The following is a 17,321-nucleotide window of genomic DNA, read 5'->3' as shown; positions in this document are numbered from 1 at the left end:
CGGTGTTGTGCACAGCTTGGAGCTCAACCTTTCAAGTGTGGTGGAGCACCCGAGGGCCAATGCCTCAGTTTCCATGGCAGCAGCCCCCAGCAGAGCTCTGCCTGTTACAGTAGAAGTTTGAGGTTCTCACCTCATGGCTGTGGATATCAGGGTGTCACAGCTGTCCTTCAATGGATTACTAGGATGACTAAGATGCCACCATGTAGGAGTGGTTCCATGCTACACTGCCCTCTTGCAGGATAACAACATTTATGATGTCACCTCTGCCACTTTCACTGTCCTTGCCTGTCAGACAGTAAACCAAGACTGCGGCCACCCCATTCCCCATTGCGACCAACTATACCCAAGGTCAGGTTTAGCTTAGTTGATTGGATGGCTAGTTTGTGATGCAGAACAATACCAACAGTGCAGGTTCAATTCCCATACCAGCTGATGTTACCCCTCACTTGAGGTGTGGTGATCCTCAGGTTAAATCACCACCAGTCAGCTTTCCCTCTCAAAGGGGAAAGCGGCCTATGGGTATCTGGGACGGAGGTGACTTTACCTTTACTTACTGACATCCTTCAGGCCCCCCTGCAATCTCCTCCACTGAGAGCCAGCAGCTGTCCACCAAGCACCAGGCACTGGAGTAGCATCATGTCGGAGCACCAGGACAGACAGTCAGCATCTGCCTCACCATTCCCTGTAGACTTCACCAACTTGAAAGAGTTCTTGAAAGTTTGAAACAATTGCAGAATCAAAACAACAGCCCAAAGAAATCACTTAGCAGCCAATCTCAAAGTTGATGGTCCTTTTCAGTAGTGCTGGTGGAGATTTTGTGCATGTAGCTTTTAAAAAATATATGTTTATTAAAACATTTCATAATAATCAATATAACCCAGAATAAAAGAATACAAAAGAAAAACAATGCCACAATCAAATATAAAGGTAAAACAAAAACACACAATCCATAATTAGTTTGAATACTAAACCTAACCCAAACCCCTTAACAACTGACAGTGGCTAACTTCATAAAAGGGGAAATAAATGCTGCCATCTTAGATAGAACCTCTCCACCGACCCCCTGATAGTGAACTTGAACTTCTCCAAATGCAGAAACAATATCAAATCATCCAACCAAGCAGAGGCACTGGGCGGAGTGGGAGACTTCCAACCAAGCATCATTCGCCTCTGGGCTATCAACGAGGCAAAGGCGACAACATTGGCCCCTACCCCAGGCTGCATCACCGTGAATCCGACACATGAAATATGGCCACCAGCAAACACATTTCTAAATCCACATGGAGTATCTCTGACATAGATAGATAGATAGATAGATAGATAGATAGAGAAATACAGCACAGAACAGGCCCTTCGGCCCACGATGTTGCACCGAACTTTTGTCCTAGGTTAATCATAGAATTTTGGACAATTTTTCATGGCCAATCCACCCAACCTGCGCATCTTTGGACTGTGGGAGGAAACCGGAGTACCCGGAGGAAACCCACGCAGTCACGGGAAGGATGTGCAGACTCTACACAGACAGTGACCCAAGTCAAAATCGAACTTGGGACCCTGGAGCTGTGAAGCAATTGTGCTATCCACAATGCTACCGTGCTGCCCTTAAGAAGTTAACCTACACTCTATTATTCTACCCTAATCCATGTACCTATCCAATAGCCGCTTGAAGGTCTTTAACGTTTCTGACTCAACTACTTCCACAGGCAGTGCATTCCATGCCCCCACTACTGTCTGGGTAAAGAACCTACCTCTGACATCCCCTCTATATCTTCCACCATTTATCTTAAATTTATGTCCCCTTGTAATGGTGTGTTCCACCCGGGGAAAAAGTCTCTGACTGTCTACTCTATCTATTCCCCTAATCATCTTATAAACCTCTATCAAGTCGCCCCTCATCCTTCTCCATTCTAATGAGAAAAGGCCTAGCACCCTCAACCTTTCCTCGTATGACCTACTCTCCATTCCAGGCAACACACTGGTAAATCTCCTTTGCACCTTTTCCAAAGCTTCCACATCCTTCCTAAAATGAGGCGACCAGAACTGCACACAGTACTCCAAATGTGGCCTAACCAAGGTTTTGTACAGCTGCATCATCACCTCATGGCTCTTAAATTCAATCCCTCTGCTAATGAACGCTAGCACACCATAGGCCTTCTTCACAGCTCTATCCACTTGAGTGGCAACTTTCAAAGATCTAGGAACATAGACCCCAAGATCTCTCTGCTCCTCTACATTGCCAAGAACCCTACCGTTAACCCTGTATTCCGCATTCATATTTGTCCTTCCAAAATGGACAACCTCACACTGCCTTAAACTCCATCTGCCACTTCTCAGCCCAGCTCTGCATTCTACCTATGTCTCTTTGAAGCCGACAACACCCCTCCTCACTATCCACAACTCCACCAATCTTCGTATCATCTGCAAATTTACTGACCCACCTTACATGGTATTAAAAAACGAAGGCCAAAAGCCCACAAGTTTGGGCAGGACCAGAACACATGCGTATGGCTAGCCGGGCCCAAGAGAACAGCAATCACACATCTACATTTTGAATAAATAGAGGTATCATAGAATTTATAGTGCAGAAGGAGGCCATTCGGCCCATTGAGTCTGCACTGGCTCTTGGAAAGAGCACCCTCCCAAAGGCACACCCAGTAACCCCACCCAACACTAAGGGCAATTTTGGACACTAAGGGCAATTTACCATGGCCAATCCACCTAACCTGCACATCCTTGGACTGTGGGAGGAAACCGGAGCACCCGGAGGAAACCCACGCAGATGCGGGGAGAACGTGCAGACTCCACACAAACAGTGACCCAAGCCGGGAATCGAACCTGGGACCCTGGAGCTGTGAAGCTAACCACTATGCTACCGTGCTGCCCCTTAGCCACTCATCCTTGCCCTACTTTAGTGTGTCCTGTGAAGGACCCTGAATGAAGCTCAGCCAGACACATGATGATGTGAAGTTAACCCTGTGAAAGGCTTCACTCCAAACCCCATCAGTTAGAATGGGGTCCAATTCACTTTCCCATTTCGCCCTAACGTTGCCTAACGGGGCAGAATCCGAGGAGAGAATGTGGCCATATAGATTCAAAATAGATTCCTCGCCAGGCCGAGCTAGGGACAGAATCCTCCTCATCAAGGAAGAAGGTGGCACCAGAGGATAGGAAGGAATAGCCTTATGCGGAAAATCGTGAACTTGAAAATTCCAGAAAAAGCTGGAGTTGGGCAGCTGGAATGTATCAGCTAACTCCCTAAAACTGGCAAACCTCCCCTCCACGAACAAGTCCTCAAACCGCTCCTGGCCCATCACTTCCCAAGATTTAAATGTTGGGTCCGACCAAGATGGCAGGAAAAGGTGATTGTTGCAAATAGGGGGGCTAGTGAAGAAAGGCAAAGGCAGTTCAAATGCTGTCTGAACTGTCTCCTAATCTTAAGAGTGGAGACCACCACTGCGTTTGAGGAACGTCTGGTGGGAGAGAAAGGCAGTGATTATGGCAAGAAGTGTAAAAGTAGAGCAGGACCGAGCCTCCATTTGTCCTCAAATAGACTTGGGATCACTGATCCACAATAGAATTTTTTGAATGTTCGCAGCCCAGTAATAGAACAATAATGGGGAGGGCCAAGTCCTCCGACTGTCTGTCCATTTGTCGCAGAATGCTGCGGATTGTAGGATTCTTACCCACTCAAATAAAAGAGGATATCAATTTATTGACCTTGGTAAAAAAAGAACTTGAGGGAGAAAACTGGAAGACACTGAAAAATAAATCTCAGGCACGCAATCAATTTAATAATCTGAATTCTACCTGCCAAGGATAGAGGAAGGCTGTGCCACCTTTGCAAATCCTTTCAATACTATTAACCAGACTCTTGTAGAGGGTAGCACGGTGGTGCAGTGGGTTAGCTCTGCTGCCTCACGGCGCCGAGGTCCCAGGTTCGTTCCTGGCTCTAGGTCACTGTCCGTGCGGAGTTTCCACATTCTCCCAGTGTTTGCGTGGGTTTCGTGCCTGCAACCCAAAAGATGTGCAGGCTAGGTGGATGGGCCACGCTAAATTACCCCTCAATTGGAAAAAATGAATTGGGTACTCTAAATTTTTGGGGAAAAAAAGATTTAAGAAAACCAGACTCTCGTAGTTCAACTTATTAAGTCAGCCCCAGTTATAGACCACCTGAACACCCAGAAAACCTGTCTTCGAAAGGCGAAAAGCTCTCCAATTGGACTCGCCTCACAGGGAGGGGGGTTTAACACGGAAACATTCATTCTTACCTAAGTTTAATTTATACCCTGAGAAGGAGCTGAAGGTGTTAAGCAACTTAATATGGCGTCTCTGGAGTTGGCTGGGTCTGTAATATGAAGAACTCTGTCATCCCCATAAAGAGACACACGAAGCTCCACCCCATCCTGACAAATACCCCTCCACCAACTCAAGGACCTCAACTATGGAAAGTGGCCCTATTGCCAGAGTGAACAGGATTGGAGACCGAGGGTAGCCCAGCCTAGTGCCCCTATTCAAGGGAAAATAGTCAGAGTTCAGAGCATTTGTACGAATACTGGCAGTAGGGGCATTATGTAACAGGTGAATCAAGGACGCAAATATATATATTTAAAAAACTTAAAATAAATACATTTAGAGTATCCAATTCTTTTTTTTCCAATTAAGGAGAATTTAGCGTGGCCAATTCACCTACCCTGCACATCTTTTTGGGTTGTGGGAGTGAGACCCACACAGTTACAGGGAGAATGTGCAAACTCCACATGGACAGTGACCCGAGGACGGTACAGAACCTGGGTCCTCAGCAGAATGAGGCAGCAGTGCTAACCACTGTGCCACCGTGTTGCTATAGGACGCAAATTTATGACCAAATCCAAACCTTCTAAGAATCTCAAATAAATACTCCCATTCCACTCTATCAAATGCCTTTACAGCTTCCAGAGAAACTATCACCCGGTCCGGCTTGGATACTGGGGAGGGGGAAAGGATAACATTTAACAGACAACGTTTATTGCCCGATAACGTTTGGCCCTTCATGAAGCCTGGTTGATCCTTCAAAATCATGTTTGTGAGGCAAGGCTCCAACAGCAGCCTGGTAGCACAGTAGTTAGCACTGTTGCTTCACAGCACCAGGGTCCCAGGTCGATTCCCAGCTTGGGTCACTGTCTGCGCAGAGTCTGCACGTTCTCCATGTGTCTGAGTGGGTTTCCTCCGGGTGCTCCGGTTTCCTCCCACAAGTCCCAAAAGACGAGCTGTTAGGTGAATTAGACATTCTGAATTCTCCCTCAGTGTACCCGAACAGGCGCCGGAATGTGGCGACTTTTCACGGTAACTTTCCTGCATGAGGGCTATTGCCATCACCAAGGTGGTATCTACTGTACTTCACATCAGAAGAGTATGCTCATGTTGTGCGTTACATGTTGGAACCCTAATGGCAAGCCACACGCAGCAAAGAGGCAGAACTGAGTCCAATATGGCCTCTTCTTAACCTGACGCAGAGTCAGGCGGACTTCAAACGTTTACTCTGGACCCGATTTAATGGAACTTTCAGGCGCTGGCAGCGCCGAGAATGACCCCGCTATTAAATGGGACTCTGCTTCATTTCTGGGCCTCGGCGATGTGGTGATAACCACTGTAGTTATGCGTACTTGCAGTAGGGGGTTGTATGCCTGTACCTGTAATACAGGTTCCTCCGGTAAGCCCCTGTCGGCTAGCTCCACCCATAGGGAGCTTGTGTATAAATGTATGAGAGCCACTCAGACCCTCAGTCTACAGTTGCAGATGGAGGGACAACATCGTACAACAATAAAGCCTCTATTGAACCAGTCTCTCGGCTTTGAGTATAATTGTTAGCGCTACAATTTATTGTTGTACGATTTCCCATTCACCATGGACATCAGAATCAAGCCTGACCGTCTGCAGCTGGATCCGCAGTCGCCTCACGCCAGAAAAGACTTTGTTCACTGGCTTGCAGTCTTTGAGGCCTACATCTCTTCAGCGGACCCTCCCCCGACGGAGGCTCAGAAAAAGCAACTCCTGTACTCCAGACTTAGCTCCAGTGTCTTTCCGCTAATTCGAGATGCGACTGACTACACCACAGCTATGGAACTGCTCAAGGAGAACTATTCACCATCGGCGAACACCCTGTTTGCGAGGCATCAACTTTCTACTCGCGTCCAGCAGCCGGGTGAGTCGATTGAGGACTTCTGGAGGGCCCTTATACCTCTGGTACGAGACTGCGACTGCCGGGCCCTCACAGCCACGGAACATTCTGATTTACTCATGCGTGATGCCTTTGTTACAGGCATTGCATCGGACCCCATCCGGCAACGACTGCTGGAAGAGGCCGCCCCCGACCTCGCGGCCGCAAAGGCCCTGGCGCTTTCCATGACGGCCGCCTCCCGTAGTGCACGAACTTACTCCGCTAGCCACTCGGCCCACCCATCCTACCCCTCATGGACCCCGCAAACGGCACCCCAGGCCCATCCATCCTACCCCTCGTGGACCCCGCAAACGGCCCCCCCAGCAGCCGCCCCCGCGCACTATGCCTGCGCTGCCCACCGCACCGCACCCCCTGGGGGTCCCCACTGTTACTTCTGCGGTCAACAGAAGCACCCTCGCCAACGCTGCCCGGCCCGCACAGCAACCTGCAAAGCTTGTGGCAAGAAAGGCCATTTTGCAGCGGTGTGTCAGTCCCGGACGGTCACCGCTATCGCGTCCCAGGTCCCCTCGCCTCAGCCGCTCCCTCAATGGGCCCCGCCGTCCGCTTCCCCCGACCCCATGTGCGATCAGTGGGCGCCGCCATCTTTTGCCGCCCCCGCCACGTGCGCTCCATGGGCGCCGCCATCTTCATCCACCACCGCCATGTGCGTTCCATGGGCGCCGCCATTTTACCCACAGGTACTGCAGATGCCGCCATCTTGTCTCCAGGTGCCGCCATTTTGTCCTCTCCCCGGGATGGGGCCACGGGACATGGGTCGCTACCGCTCCTCGTCGGACTCATCTGACTCAACCGCCGATCAACCGCTGCTCGCCTCCGTTACGCTCGACCAGTCCCGACCTCGCAACCTGGCACCCTCTTCCACATCGGTGCTGGTCAACGGCCACGTGACCTCCTGCCTCATCGACTCCGGGAGCACCGAGAGCTTCGTCCACCCGAACACGGTAAGGCGCTATTCCCTTGCGGTCCATCCCGCCAACCGGCAGATCTCTCTCGCCTCCGGGTCCCACTCTGTCCCGATCCAGCGTTTCTGCCTGGTTAAACTTACTGTACAGGGCGTGGAATTCGACCATTTCCGTCTGTACATTCTCCCCAACCTCTGCGTGTCACTCTTACTAGGCCTGGATTTCCAGTGCAATCTCCAGAGCCTCACCCTCAAATTCGGTGGACCCCTACCTCCCCTCACTGTTTGCGGCCTCGCGACCCTCAAGGTCCAGCCTCCCTCACTCTTTGCCAATCTGACCACAGATTGCAAGCCCATCGCCACCAGGAGCAGACGGTACAGCACCCAGGACAAGGCCTTCATCAGGTCCGAAGTCCAGCGGCTGCTTCGGGAGGGTATCATCGAGGCCAGCAACAGCCCTTGGAGAGCCCAGGTGGTAGTGGTTAAGACCGGGGAGAAGCACAGGATGGTCGTGGACTACAGCCAGACCATCAACCGGTACACGCAGCTCGACGCGTACCCCCTCCCCCGCATTTCTGATATGGTCAATCAGATTGCACAGTACCGGGTCTTCTCTACTATTGACCTGAAATCCGCCTACCACCAGCTCCCCATCCGTAAATCGGACCGTCCCTACACTGCCTTTGAGGCAGACGGTCGTCTGTACCAATTTCTTAGGGTTCCCTTCGGCGTCACGAATGGAGTCTCGGTATTTCAGCGAGAAATGGACCGAATGGTTGACCGGTACGGACTGCAGGCCACCTTCCCGTACCTCGACAATGTCACCATCTGCGGCCATGACCAGCAGGACCATGATGCCAACCTTTATAAATTCCTCCACACCGCATCTCTCCTTAATCTCACGTACAACAAGGAGAAATGCGTGTTCCGCACAGACCGCTTAGCCATCCTTGGCTACGTAGTCCAAAACGGACTACTGGGGCCCGATCCCGACCGCATGCGCCCCCTCATGGAGCTCCCAATCCCCCACTGCCCCAAGGCCCTCAAACGCTGCCTTGGGTTTTTTTCTTATTACGCCCAGTGGGTCCCACAATACGCAGACAAGGCCCGGCCACTTATCTAGTCCACGCAATTTCCCCTCTCGGCCGAGGCACAACAGGCCTTCGCCCGCATTCGATCTGACATAGCCAGGGTGGGGATGCACGCAGTAGACGAGACACTGCCTTTCCAAGTAGAGAGCGACGCTTCAGATGTCGCCCTTGCCGCCACTCTAAACCAGGCAGGTAGACCCGTGGCATTCTTTTCACGCACCCTCCACGCTTCCGAAATCCGGCATTCCTCTGTTGAAAAGGAGGCCCAGGCAATCGTTGAAGCGGTGCTGCACTGGAGGCATTACCTGGCCGGCAGGAGATTCACTCTCCTCACTGACCAACGGTCGGTAGCCTTCATGTTCAACAACACGCAGCGGGGCAAGATCAAGAATGACAAAATCTTGCGGTGGAGAATCGAGCTCTCCACCTTTAACTACAAGATCTTGTATCGCCCCGGCAAGCTCAACGAGCCCCCAGACGCCCTCTCCCGAGGTACATGTGCCAGCGCACAAGTGAACCAGCTCCGTGCCTTGCACGAGAGCCTTTGCCATCCGGGGGTCACTCGCTTGTACCATCTGATCAAAGCTCGCAATCTGCCCTACTCCGTCGAGGAAGTACGGACAGTCACCAGAGACTGCCAGATCTGTGCGGAGTGCAAGCCGCACTTCTACCGGCCAGACCCCGCGCGCCTGGTAAAAGCGTCCCGCCCCTTTGAACGCCTCAGCGTGGACTACAAAGGGCCCCTTCCCTCCACCGACCGCAACACCTACATCCTTAGTGTGGTCGATGAATTTTCTAGGTTCCCATTCGCCATCCCATGCCCAGATATGACGTCTGCCACCGTCATCAAGGCCCTGGATTCCATTTTCGCCCTGTTCGGTTTCCCCGACTACATCCACAGCGACAGGGGATCCTTGTTCATGAGCGATGAGCTACGTCAATTCCTGCTCAGCAGGGGTATCGCCTCCAGCAGGACGACCAGCTACAACCCCCGGGGTAACGGGCAGGTAGAGAGGGAGAACGGGACGGTATGGAGGGCCGTACAGCTGGCCCTATGGTCCAGGAACCTCCCAGCTGCTCGCTGGCAGCAGGTCCTCCCTGACGCGCTCCATTCCATTCGATCACTACTGTGCACCGCAACTAACAGTACACCCCATGAACGTGTTTTTGCCTTCCCCAGGAAGTCCACATCCGGAGTGTCACTCCCAACGTGGCTCACGACTCCGGGCCCAGTCCTTCTCTGTAGGCATGTACGGCACCACAAGGTGGAACCCCTGGTGGACAAAGTACGCCTTCTCCACGCCAACCCTCAGTATGCCTACGTAGAGTTCCCCGACGGCCGCCAGGACACAGTCTCGCTCCGGGACCTGGCTCCCTCAGGTGCCGATCCCATGCCCACACCCCTTTCTCTTCCCGCGCCAACCACGACGCCCCCCTATTCGTCCCCGCCAGGTCCATCCCTCATCCCCCTGCCCACCCTGGAGGACACAGAAGATTTCGACTTGCTCTCGGAGTCATCCCGCCAGCAGCCAGCAGCAGCACCGTCAACACCTGCACCACCGGTGCCATCACCGCCTGTGCCGACGTCACCACCACAGCTACGCCGATCACAGCGGAACGTTCGACCACCGGTTCGGCTCAACCTGTAACCTGCTAACCGGATGGACTCTTGATTTTCCTTGTTTGGACCCTTTTGTAAATAGCATCCTTTGTATTAGAGTTACATGTCACCCCCGCCGGACTCATTTTTTGACAGGGGGTGAATGTGGTGATAACCACTGTAGTTATGCGTACTTGCAGTAGGGGGTTGTATGCCTGTCCCTGTAATACAGGTTCCTCCGGTAAGCCCCTGCCGGCTAGCTCCGCCCACAGGGAGCTTGTGTATAAATGTATGAGAGCCACTCAGACCCTCAGTCTACAGTTGCAGATGGAGGGACAACATCGTACAACAATAAAGCCTCTATTGAACCAGTCTCTCGGCTTTGAGTATAATTGTTAGCGCTACAGGCGAGGAATGCCCCACCAAGCTCAGCCCGCCACTGCAGGACGAGACCAGGGCGTCATATCTAAATGGCGATCCAATAACTAGACCCCTCACGCGGCCTATGGACTGCTCCCAATGCTCCGATTCACCAATAAGGGGGTCAGCGAGGCCCCATCCACACCCCACCTCATAAGGGAAGGCACTCCCGGGCCTGATCGCCGGCATGAGCACAATGTCACCTGGGCATCTTAGCACTGCCAGCCTGGCACCCTGACATTGCCCCTGCCAGTGCCACCTGGGCACCCTGACACTGCCAGCCCGGCACCCTGACACTGCCCCTGCCAGTGCCACCTGGGCATCTTAGCACTGCCAGCCTGGCACCCTGATATTGCCCCTGCCAGTGCCACATGGGCACCCTGGCACTGCCAGCCTGGCACCCTGACATTGCCCCTGCCAGTGCCACATGGGCACCCTGGCACTTCCAGGATGGCACCCTGACATTGCCCCTGCCAGTGCCACCTGGGCACTCTGGCACTGCCAGGATGGCACCCAGGTGGCACTACCAGAGTTCCCGGATGGCACTGCTAGGCTGCCAGGCTGGCTGTGCCATGCTGCCTGGATGGCATCGCTGATGCCAAGGTTTCACCCTGCCCAGATTTGACCACCCAAGGGCCCCCAATTGCCAGGGAGACTGCGACAAGCACCGGTACGACTGGTCCACAATTGTGGAAACCAGTGATAAACAGCGCCCACTTGGGAGCTCCGAGGTGAGACCGTTCGGTCCCGGGCACTGGGTAGATCTGGCATGGATATATCCAAGTGAGACTAACTGCTCATCTGAATATGCAAATCTGGGTCCTGTCCTCAATGGGCGGGATCCATATTACGGCACCTTGCAAGATCTTATTAGATCTTATGAAGCGTGCGAGGCTGGTAAACCTTTACCCATTACCGGCCTCCTCGTGTCGTGAATCAGGCGAAGCCGATAGATTGTTTCTCTCTCCACAGATGCCTCCAGACCTGCTGAGATTAGCCGGCATTTCCTGTTTTTATTTCAGGGCCGGAAATCTCTGGCCGTTCGCTGGCGGTGGGATTTGCTGTTCCCGGTGGCAGCACAACTCCCCCTACAGTTTTCCCGGCAGCATGGGGTGGCTACAATGGGAAATCTCATTGACAGCAGCGGTGGGAACAGAGACCCCTACCTCCAGAGAACATTAAGCCACCTCCCACCACCAGGGCTGGGGAACCAGAGAATCCAGCCCCTCATTTCCACAATCTACAGCACTTTGCTTTTACCTTAGGCAATACCGAGCCCAATTTCACCCCAAAAGATGTTTAAATAGCATGTTGGCAATGAATTTGATCTATAGATAAGCTAGTTTTGCATAATGGCATTTTCTGGAATACAGCTTTGAAGAAGGCTGCATTTTAAAAATCTCATTGTAATTTTCTGCTAAATTGATTTCAGATTTTGCTTCTTCCAACACTCAGAGCAGTGACCGACACAATGCCATTCCAGCCATTTGGGCACTTTTCCATAAACTCTTCACTTACAACTGGACAAGTTCAGTGAGTTAACAATTCAATTTGCTGTTTGTTCTGTATCCAAAACCACAGAAAGCCCTCTCTACTAATACTAACTTTCAATGAAAAGTTTTCTGTTGTCATGTTCAAATGTCCAGTTGAAGCACATATTAAGAAGCAAAGGTCTCCAAATTTTGAGGTGAATTTAAACTTGTCGAAGTAACTAGGATCTCTGTACAGGCAGCAAATTAAAACAGTCGATGGTGTGTTAGGAAGGTAGGAATCTGTCAATGTCTACATACAAGGGGAATATATTTTGTAGCAGACAGGAATCCCTGAGGGACTGATTGATCTCCTATCAACATATGCTAAAAATCAATTGAGCACATGATAAACGCTAGATCCTGCATTTAATTATCAGCACACAGATTTCCTGGAACTCACCAATTAAAACAAGGTCAGAGGACATTGGAAACTGACAAGCAAGGAAGCAATACCCCCCTCCACCCCACCCTGATACAGGTGAGGCAGTGGTGTAGTGGTATTGTCACTGGACTAGTAAACCAGAAACCCAGGGTAATGCTCTCGGAACCCAGGTTCAAATCCCAGGTTCATCACTGCAGATGGTGAAATTTGAATTCAATAAAAATCTGGAATTAAAAGTCTAATGATGACCATGAAACCATTGACATAAAAACTCATCTGGTTCACTAATGTCCTTTAGGTAAGGAAATCTGCCAACCTTACCTGGTCTGGTCGCCATGTGACTCCAGACGCACAGCAAAGTGGGTGACTCTTAACTGCCCCCTCAAGGGCAATAAATGCTGGCACAGTCAGTGACGCCCACATCCCATGAACAAATAAAAAAAATACATACAGGCAGAGGATTAAGTTCCTTGACGTGACTGGACAGCAGAGTGCCTCAGGAGGCTCAGACTTTCCCATCAGCTGGTTGTTGACATTCACATCTTCCAGGAAAGAGACAGCTTTCCAAGTGGGCCAGGTGGACAGATGCTGCCAGTGGGTGTGCTGGGAGACAAATCTCCCAATCTGCTGCCCACAAATGTATCTCACTAGTGAAGCACATAATGTTTGTCAGCGTCAGCACTTACAAGAATGTTGCTGCTGAGGTCACTCAGAATGAGAGGGAGCTCGGATTTGCTGTTATGGCCTGGATTCCCAAAGACCCAGAGATCCATAGATTGCACACACACGTGGTGATCGAGGGATCCACAGATCACCCAGGAGTTTGCATCAACCAGGTCTCAGCTGTTAGAATCGTGGCCTTGGCTTCTTAGAACTTGTTGTTATCCCCCGCCCACCCCACCTCCCTCCGCGGCAATGTTTATGTGATGCTGGACAGTGGCTGCCGCTACAGTTTTCTACCTGTGTCACTGCTACCATCTCACCATGCAGCTAAAGAAGGGACCAGGCTCTGGGTAAAATCAGGGCCAGGAGAGGGGAGGAGCTCGAACACCTGGGAAGAACAGGCAGCATCGCAAATCTCCTTCACCTTCACCAGAGACCCCCTACAGCCAGCTGTGATGATGCAGGGTTCCAGGTCAGTCAGAACCCCTGAATTATTGGGAAGGAGATGCTTTCAGCTCTGCCGCTGCCTGGTTACTGGCAGCTGTGCTGTGGGAAACTTTAATTTAAAGCCAGCAATGCGTATAAGCAAGTCCAAGTGTCAAGGGGTCAACACAGTTAACTGCAAATACCCTGCTTGGTGTCTGTTCTAAAAGCACCATCTGCCAATAACTTAAATGTTTTATCACAAAATAGAGGTGACTGAATTTATATTTGAACGGTTTGAGGAAATGCTTGTTCAATCAGGAATCTGGAGTATCATTAACTCGCAGAGTTGCAACTGTACTGGAACAGCTTGGCTAGAGGTGCAGTTAATTCTGGAGCACAAACCTTCAGATACTGTGGGCGCGATTCTCCGCAACCACGATGGGTGGGAGAATAGCGGGAGGTCTGCTCCCACACCTCCCGCTATTCTCCCCCCCCCCAAAATGGCGTGTCCGGTTTTGCGACACGCCGCTCGGAGAAACGCGGGCCGCTCTTTTTCATGGCGGCCCGCGATTCTCCGGCCCGGATGGGCCGAGCGGCCTGCCGTTCCCGACCTGATCACGACGTCGGCAACCACACCTGGTCGCTGCCGTCGTGAACATGGTGCGCCAGTAAGTGTGGGGCATAGGGGGGGCGGATCGGGGATCGAGCACCACGACCGTGCTCGGGAGGGGACTGGCCCGCGATCGGTGCCCACCAATCGTCGGGTCGGCGTCTCAAGGGGACGCACTCTTTCCTCTCCGCCATACCACAAGATCAAGCCACCACGTCTTGCGGGGCGGCTGAGGGGAAAGACGGCAACCGCGCATGCGCAGGTTTGAGCTGTCCAACTCGCGCATGCGCAGCTGACGTCATTAGGTGCCGCCGCGGTGTCATTCTTCGCGCGCCGGGCCTTGAAGCCAGGGACAAGGCCCGGCGGCCGAGTTTCCCGGTACGGCCCTCCTATCCCCCTGGGGAGGGGAGAATAGGGGGCCGGGAGAGGCTTCCTACGCCGTCGTGAACTTCTCCGGGTTTCACGACGGCGTCGGGCCTTGCGGAGAATTCCACCCTGTGTTTGCAGTATCCAGTATCTTCATCCATTTCCATTACCATCCAGTGAACCATTCATACACATCCAGTACCATCAGCGAATAGTTAATCAAAATATCAGGAGAAGCTGTCCTTATTGGCGGACCTGTGGAGAACCAGAGGACATTAATTACAAGAAAATCTTTTCCACACAGCAGGTAGTTAAGATCAGGAATACTCTGCCGGAGAGTGTTGTAGGGGCAGATTTAACTGAGACTTTCCGGAATTGGACAAGTAACAGAAGTGAGACAATTTGCAGAGTTATAAGGATAGGTTGGGGAATGGGACTAGCTGGATTGGTCTTGTTGAGAGCCAGCACAGACACAAAGGGCTGAATAGCCTCCTTCTGTGTTGTAAACATTCTATGGAAAGGCATTTCACTTCATCAATGTTCGTTGGGACTGTACCACTGAAAGATTAGCATGCATGTCGATGCAAGGTACCCAGGAAGTTGCCGTGGTGAATTCATTTTGCACCAGTCATGTCTCTCAGAGACATTCACAGCTGAAAGCAGGGTGTTTGGAATCAAAGGCTGTTCTTGTAGATGGTGGACAGGCTTTGAGGGGTCAGGAGGTGAGTTACTCACTGTAGGATTCCCAGCCATTGACCTGCCCTGGTAGCCACAGTATTAATGTGGCTAGTCCAGTTCAGTTTCTGATCAATGATAACCCCCAGGATGTTGATTGTGGGGGATTCAGCGATGATAATGCCATTGAATGTCATGTGGCGATGGTTAGATCCTCTGTTGTTGGAGATGGTCATTGCCTGGCACTTGTGTGGCGCAAATGTTACTTGCCACTTTTCAGCCCAAGCCTGGATATTGTGCAGATTTTGCCGCATTTGGGCATGGACTGCTTCTGTATCTAAGAAGTCGTGAATGGTGTTGAACATTGCGCAGTCATCTGCGAACATCCCCACTTCTGTTCTTATAGCAGAGGGACTTTCACGAATGAAAAAGCTGAAGATGGTTGGACCTGGGATTCCTGCAGTGATGTCCTGGAGCTGCGATGATTGATCTCCAGCCTACAACCATCTTCTTTTCTGCCAGGTATGACTCAAACCAGCGGAGGGTTTGCCCCGATTCCCATTGACTGCAGTTTAGCTAGGCCTCCTTGATGCCATACTCGGTCAAATGCTGCCTTGATGTCACCTCACCTATAAAATTCAGCTCCTTTGTCCATGTTTGAAACAAGGTTGTAGGAGTGTAGAAGCTGAACAGTTCTGGCAGAATCCAAATCAGCAGTTTATTGCTGAGTAAGAGCCGCCTGATAGCATTGTAGGTGACACCTTCTACCACTATGCTGATGATCGAGAGTAGACTGATGGGCGGTAACTGGCTGAGTTGCATTTTTTCTCTTTTTTTGTGTAGAAGGCATACCTGGGCAACTTTTCACATTGCTGGGTAAATGGCAGTGTTGCAATTGTACTGAAACAGCTTGGCTAGTGGTGTAGTTACTTCTAGAGCACAAATATTCAGATACTGTGTTTGCAGTATCCAGTACCTTCAGCCATTCCCATTACCATCCAGTGAACCATTCATACACATCCAATATCATCAGCGAATCGAGTTGACTGAATGCTGGAATCTGTGCTGGTGAAGACCTCCAGAGGAGGTTGAGATGGATCTCCACTCAGCACTTTTGGCTGAAGATTGTTGCGAATGCTTTAGCCTTATCTTTTGCACTGATGTGTTGGGCTCCTCCATCATTGAGGATGGGGATATTTGTGGAGCCCAGCTTCTAGGATTATTTAATTGCCCACCACCATTCATGACTGGATGTGGCAGGACTGCAGAGATTAGATCTGATCGGATGGTTATGGGATCGTTTAGCTCTGTCCATCACTTGTTGCTTATGTTGTTTGACAGACAAGTAGTCCTGTGTTGTAGCTTCACCAGTTTACACCTCATTGGCTCTCGTCATTGGAGAAGCTCAAATCTTGATGAGATGAACTCCTCTTAAGAATTAGATCCACTCACAAAATTACCACAATAATGTAAAACTGTCAATGGATGAATTGAAATATGTCCAGTTAAATGTGTTTAACGAGAACCTTTTTATGTTTCAGACCGACAGGTGAAGTTATACATTGAACAAAACAAGTTTCAACTTTGTTAAGTGAGGCTGACATCGAAACAAGATACACAATGATAAAGTTAATGGAGCATCATTGCAATTGACATTTTCAATTTTCGAAAACTTCGATGACTCCTCAAAGTCTTTTGTCTCCACTCTAATGAAACTGTCTGAAATTAATTTAGCTGCAACTCTGTTTTGGTGGAATTCCCAAATCTTGTGGAAACTGTGGTTAAATTGACCACTTTAATGCTGAGGGTAGTCCTATGGACAGCACTACGGCTGCAGTCTGTGCTGTTTTACCGAGGTCGGGACTAATGGGATGCAGCAAATGAAGCATTTTTTGCAGAAGTTTAGACCTGACCTATAAGTATTTGCTGATCTGAAATCAGCATTTTAAAAAACTCCTCTTTTAGTTTTATAGTTTGACACCATCTTGAAGCCACTCTCCCTCTCCCCAGGCTTACTGATGTGTAATTCATTATTCTCTGTGTAACTGTGTATTGTATAATGGATATCTTGTTGAACAATTGCATGATGTAGATCTCATAGTTATGCTTTTTCTTTTTTTTTTATAAATAATTTTTATTGAAGTTTTTACAAAATACAAAATATAAACATCATAACTCTATTAACGTACACCCGCGGTAACACCCCGTAAACAATGCCCCCCAGCTGCAAGAGCAACTTCAAACAAAAGGAAGAAAAAAAAACCAAAACAGAAACCAAAAGACAGAGAAAAGAGAAAAAGAAAAAAAAAACAAGGGAGAGAGATAGCACCCTCCACAAACCCATGTGTACAGTTCTCCCTCCCCCCCCCCCCCCCCCCCCCCCCCCCCCCCCCCGCCCCCCCCGGGTTGCTGCTGCTGTCGGCCTATTTCCCTACCGT

The 17,321-nt window shown here is 50.6% G+C and overlaps 1 protein-coding gene across 1 annotated transcript in view; it reads left to right on the top strand.

Annotated features, from left to right (window-relative positions):
- Window positions 1-16,947, top strand: part of LOC119964156 — an 87,922-nt gene extending 70,975 nt beyond the window's left edge. Inside the window, exons 10-11 of the mRNA XM_038793449.1 lie at window positions 11,662-11,762; window positions 16,425-16,947. Coding sequence (XP_038649377.1) covers window positions 11,662-11,762; window positions 16,425-16,436 — 113 coding nt within the window. The 3' untranslated portion in view covers window positions 16,437-16,947. The remainder of the gene's footprint in view (window positions 1-11,661; window positions 11,763-16,424) is intronic.
- Window positions 16,948-17,321: the final 374 nt, after the last annotated feature.

This window comes from Scyliorhinus canicula, chromosome 4 (assembly GCF_902713615.1).
Source record: "Scyliorhinus canicula chromosome 4, sScyCan1.1, whole genome shotgun sequence".
Taxonomy (NCBI): domain Eukaryota; kingdom Metazoa; phylum Chordata; class Chondrichthyes; order Carcharhiniformes; family Scyliorhinidae; genus Scyliorhinus; species Scyliorhinus canicula.
The sequence above is the reverse complement of the archived record's forward strand: the minus strand, read 5'-3'. Positions and strand labels throughout refer to the sequence as shown.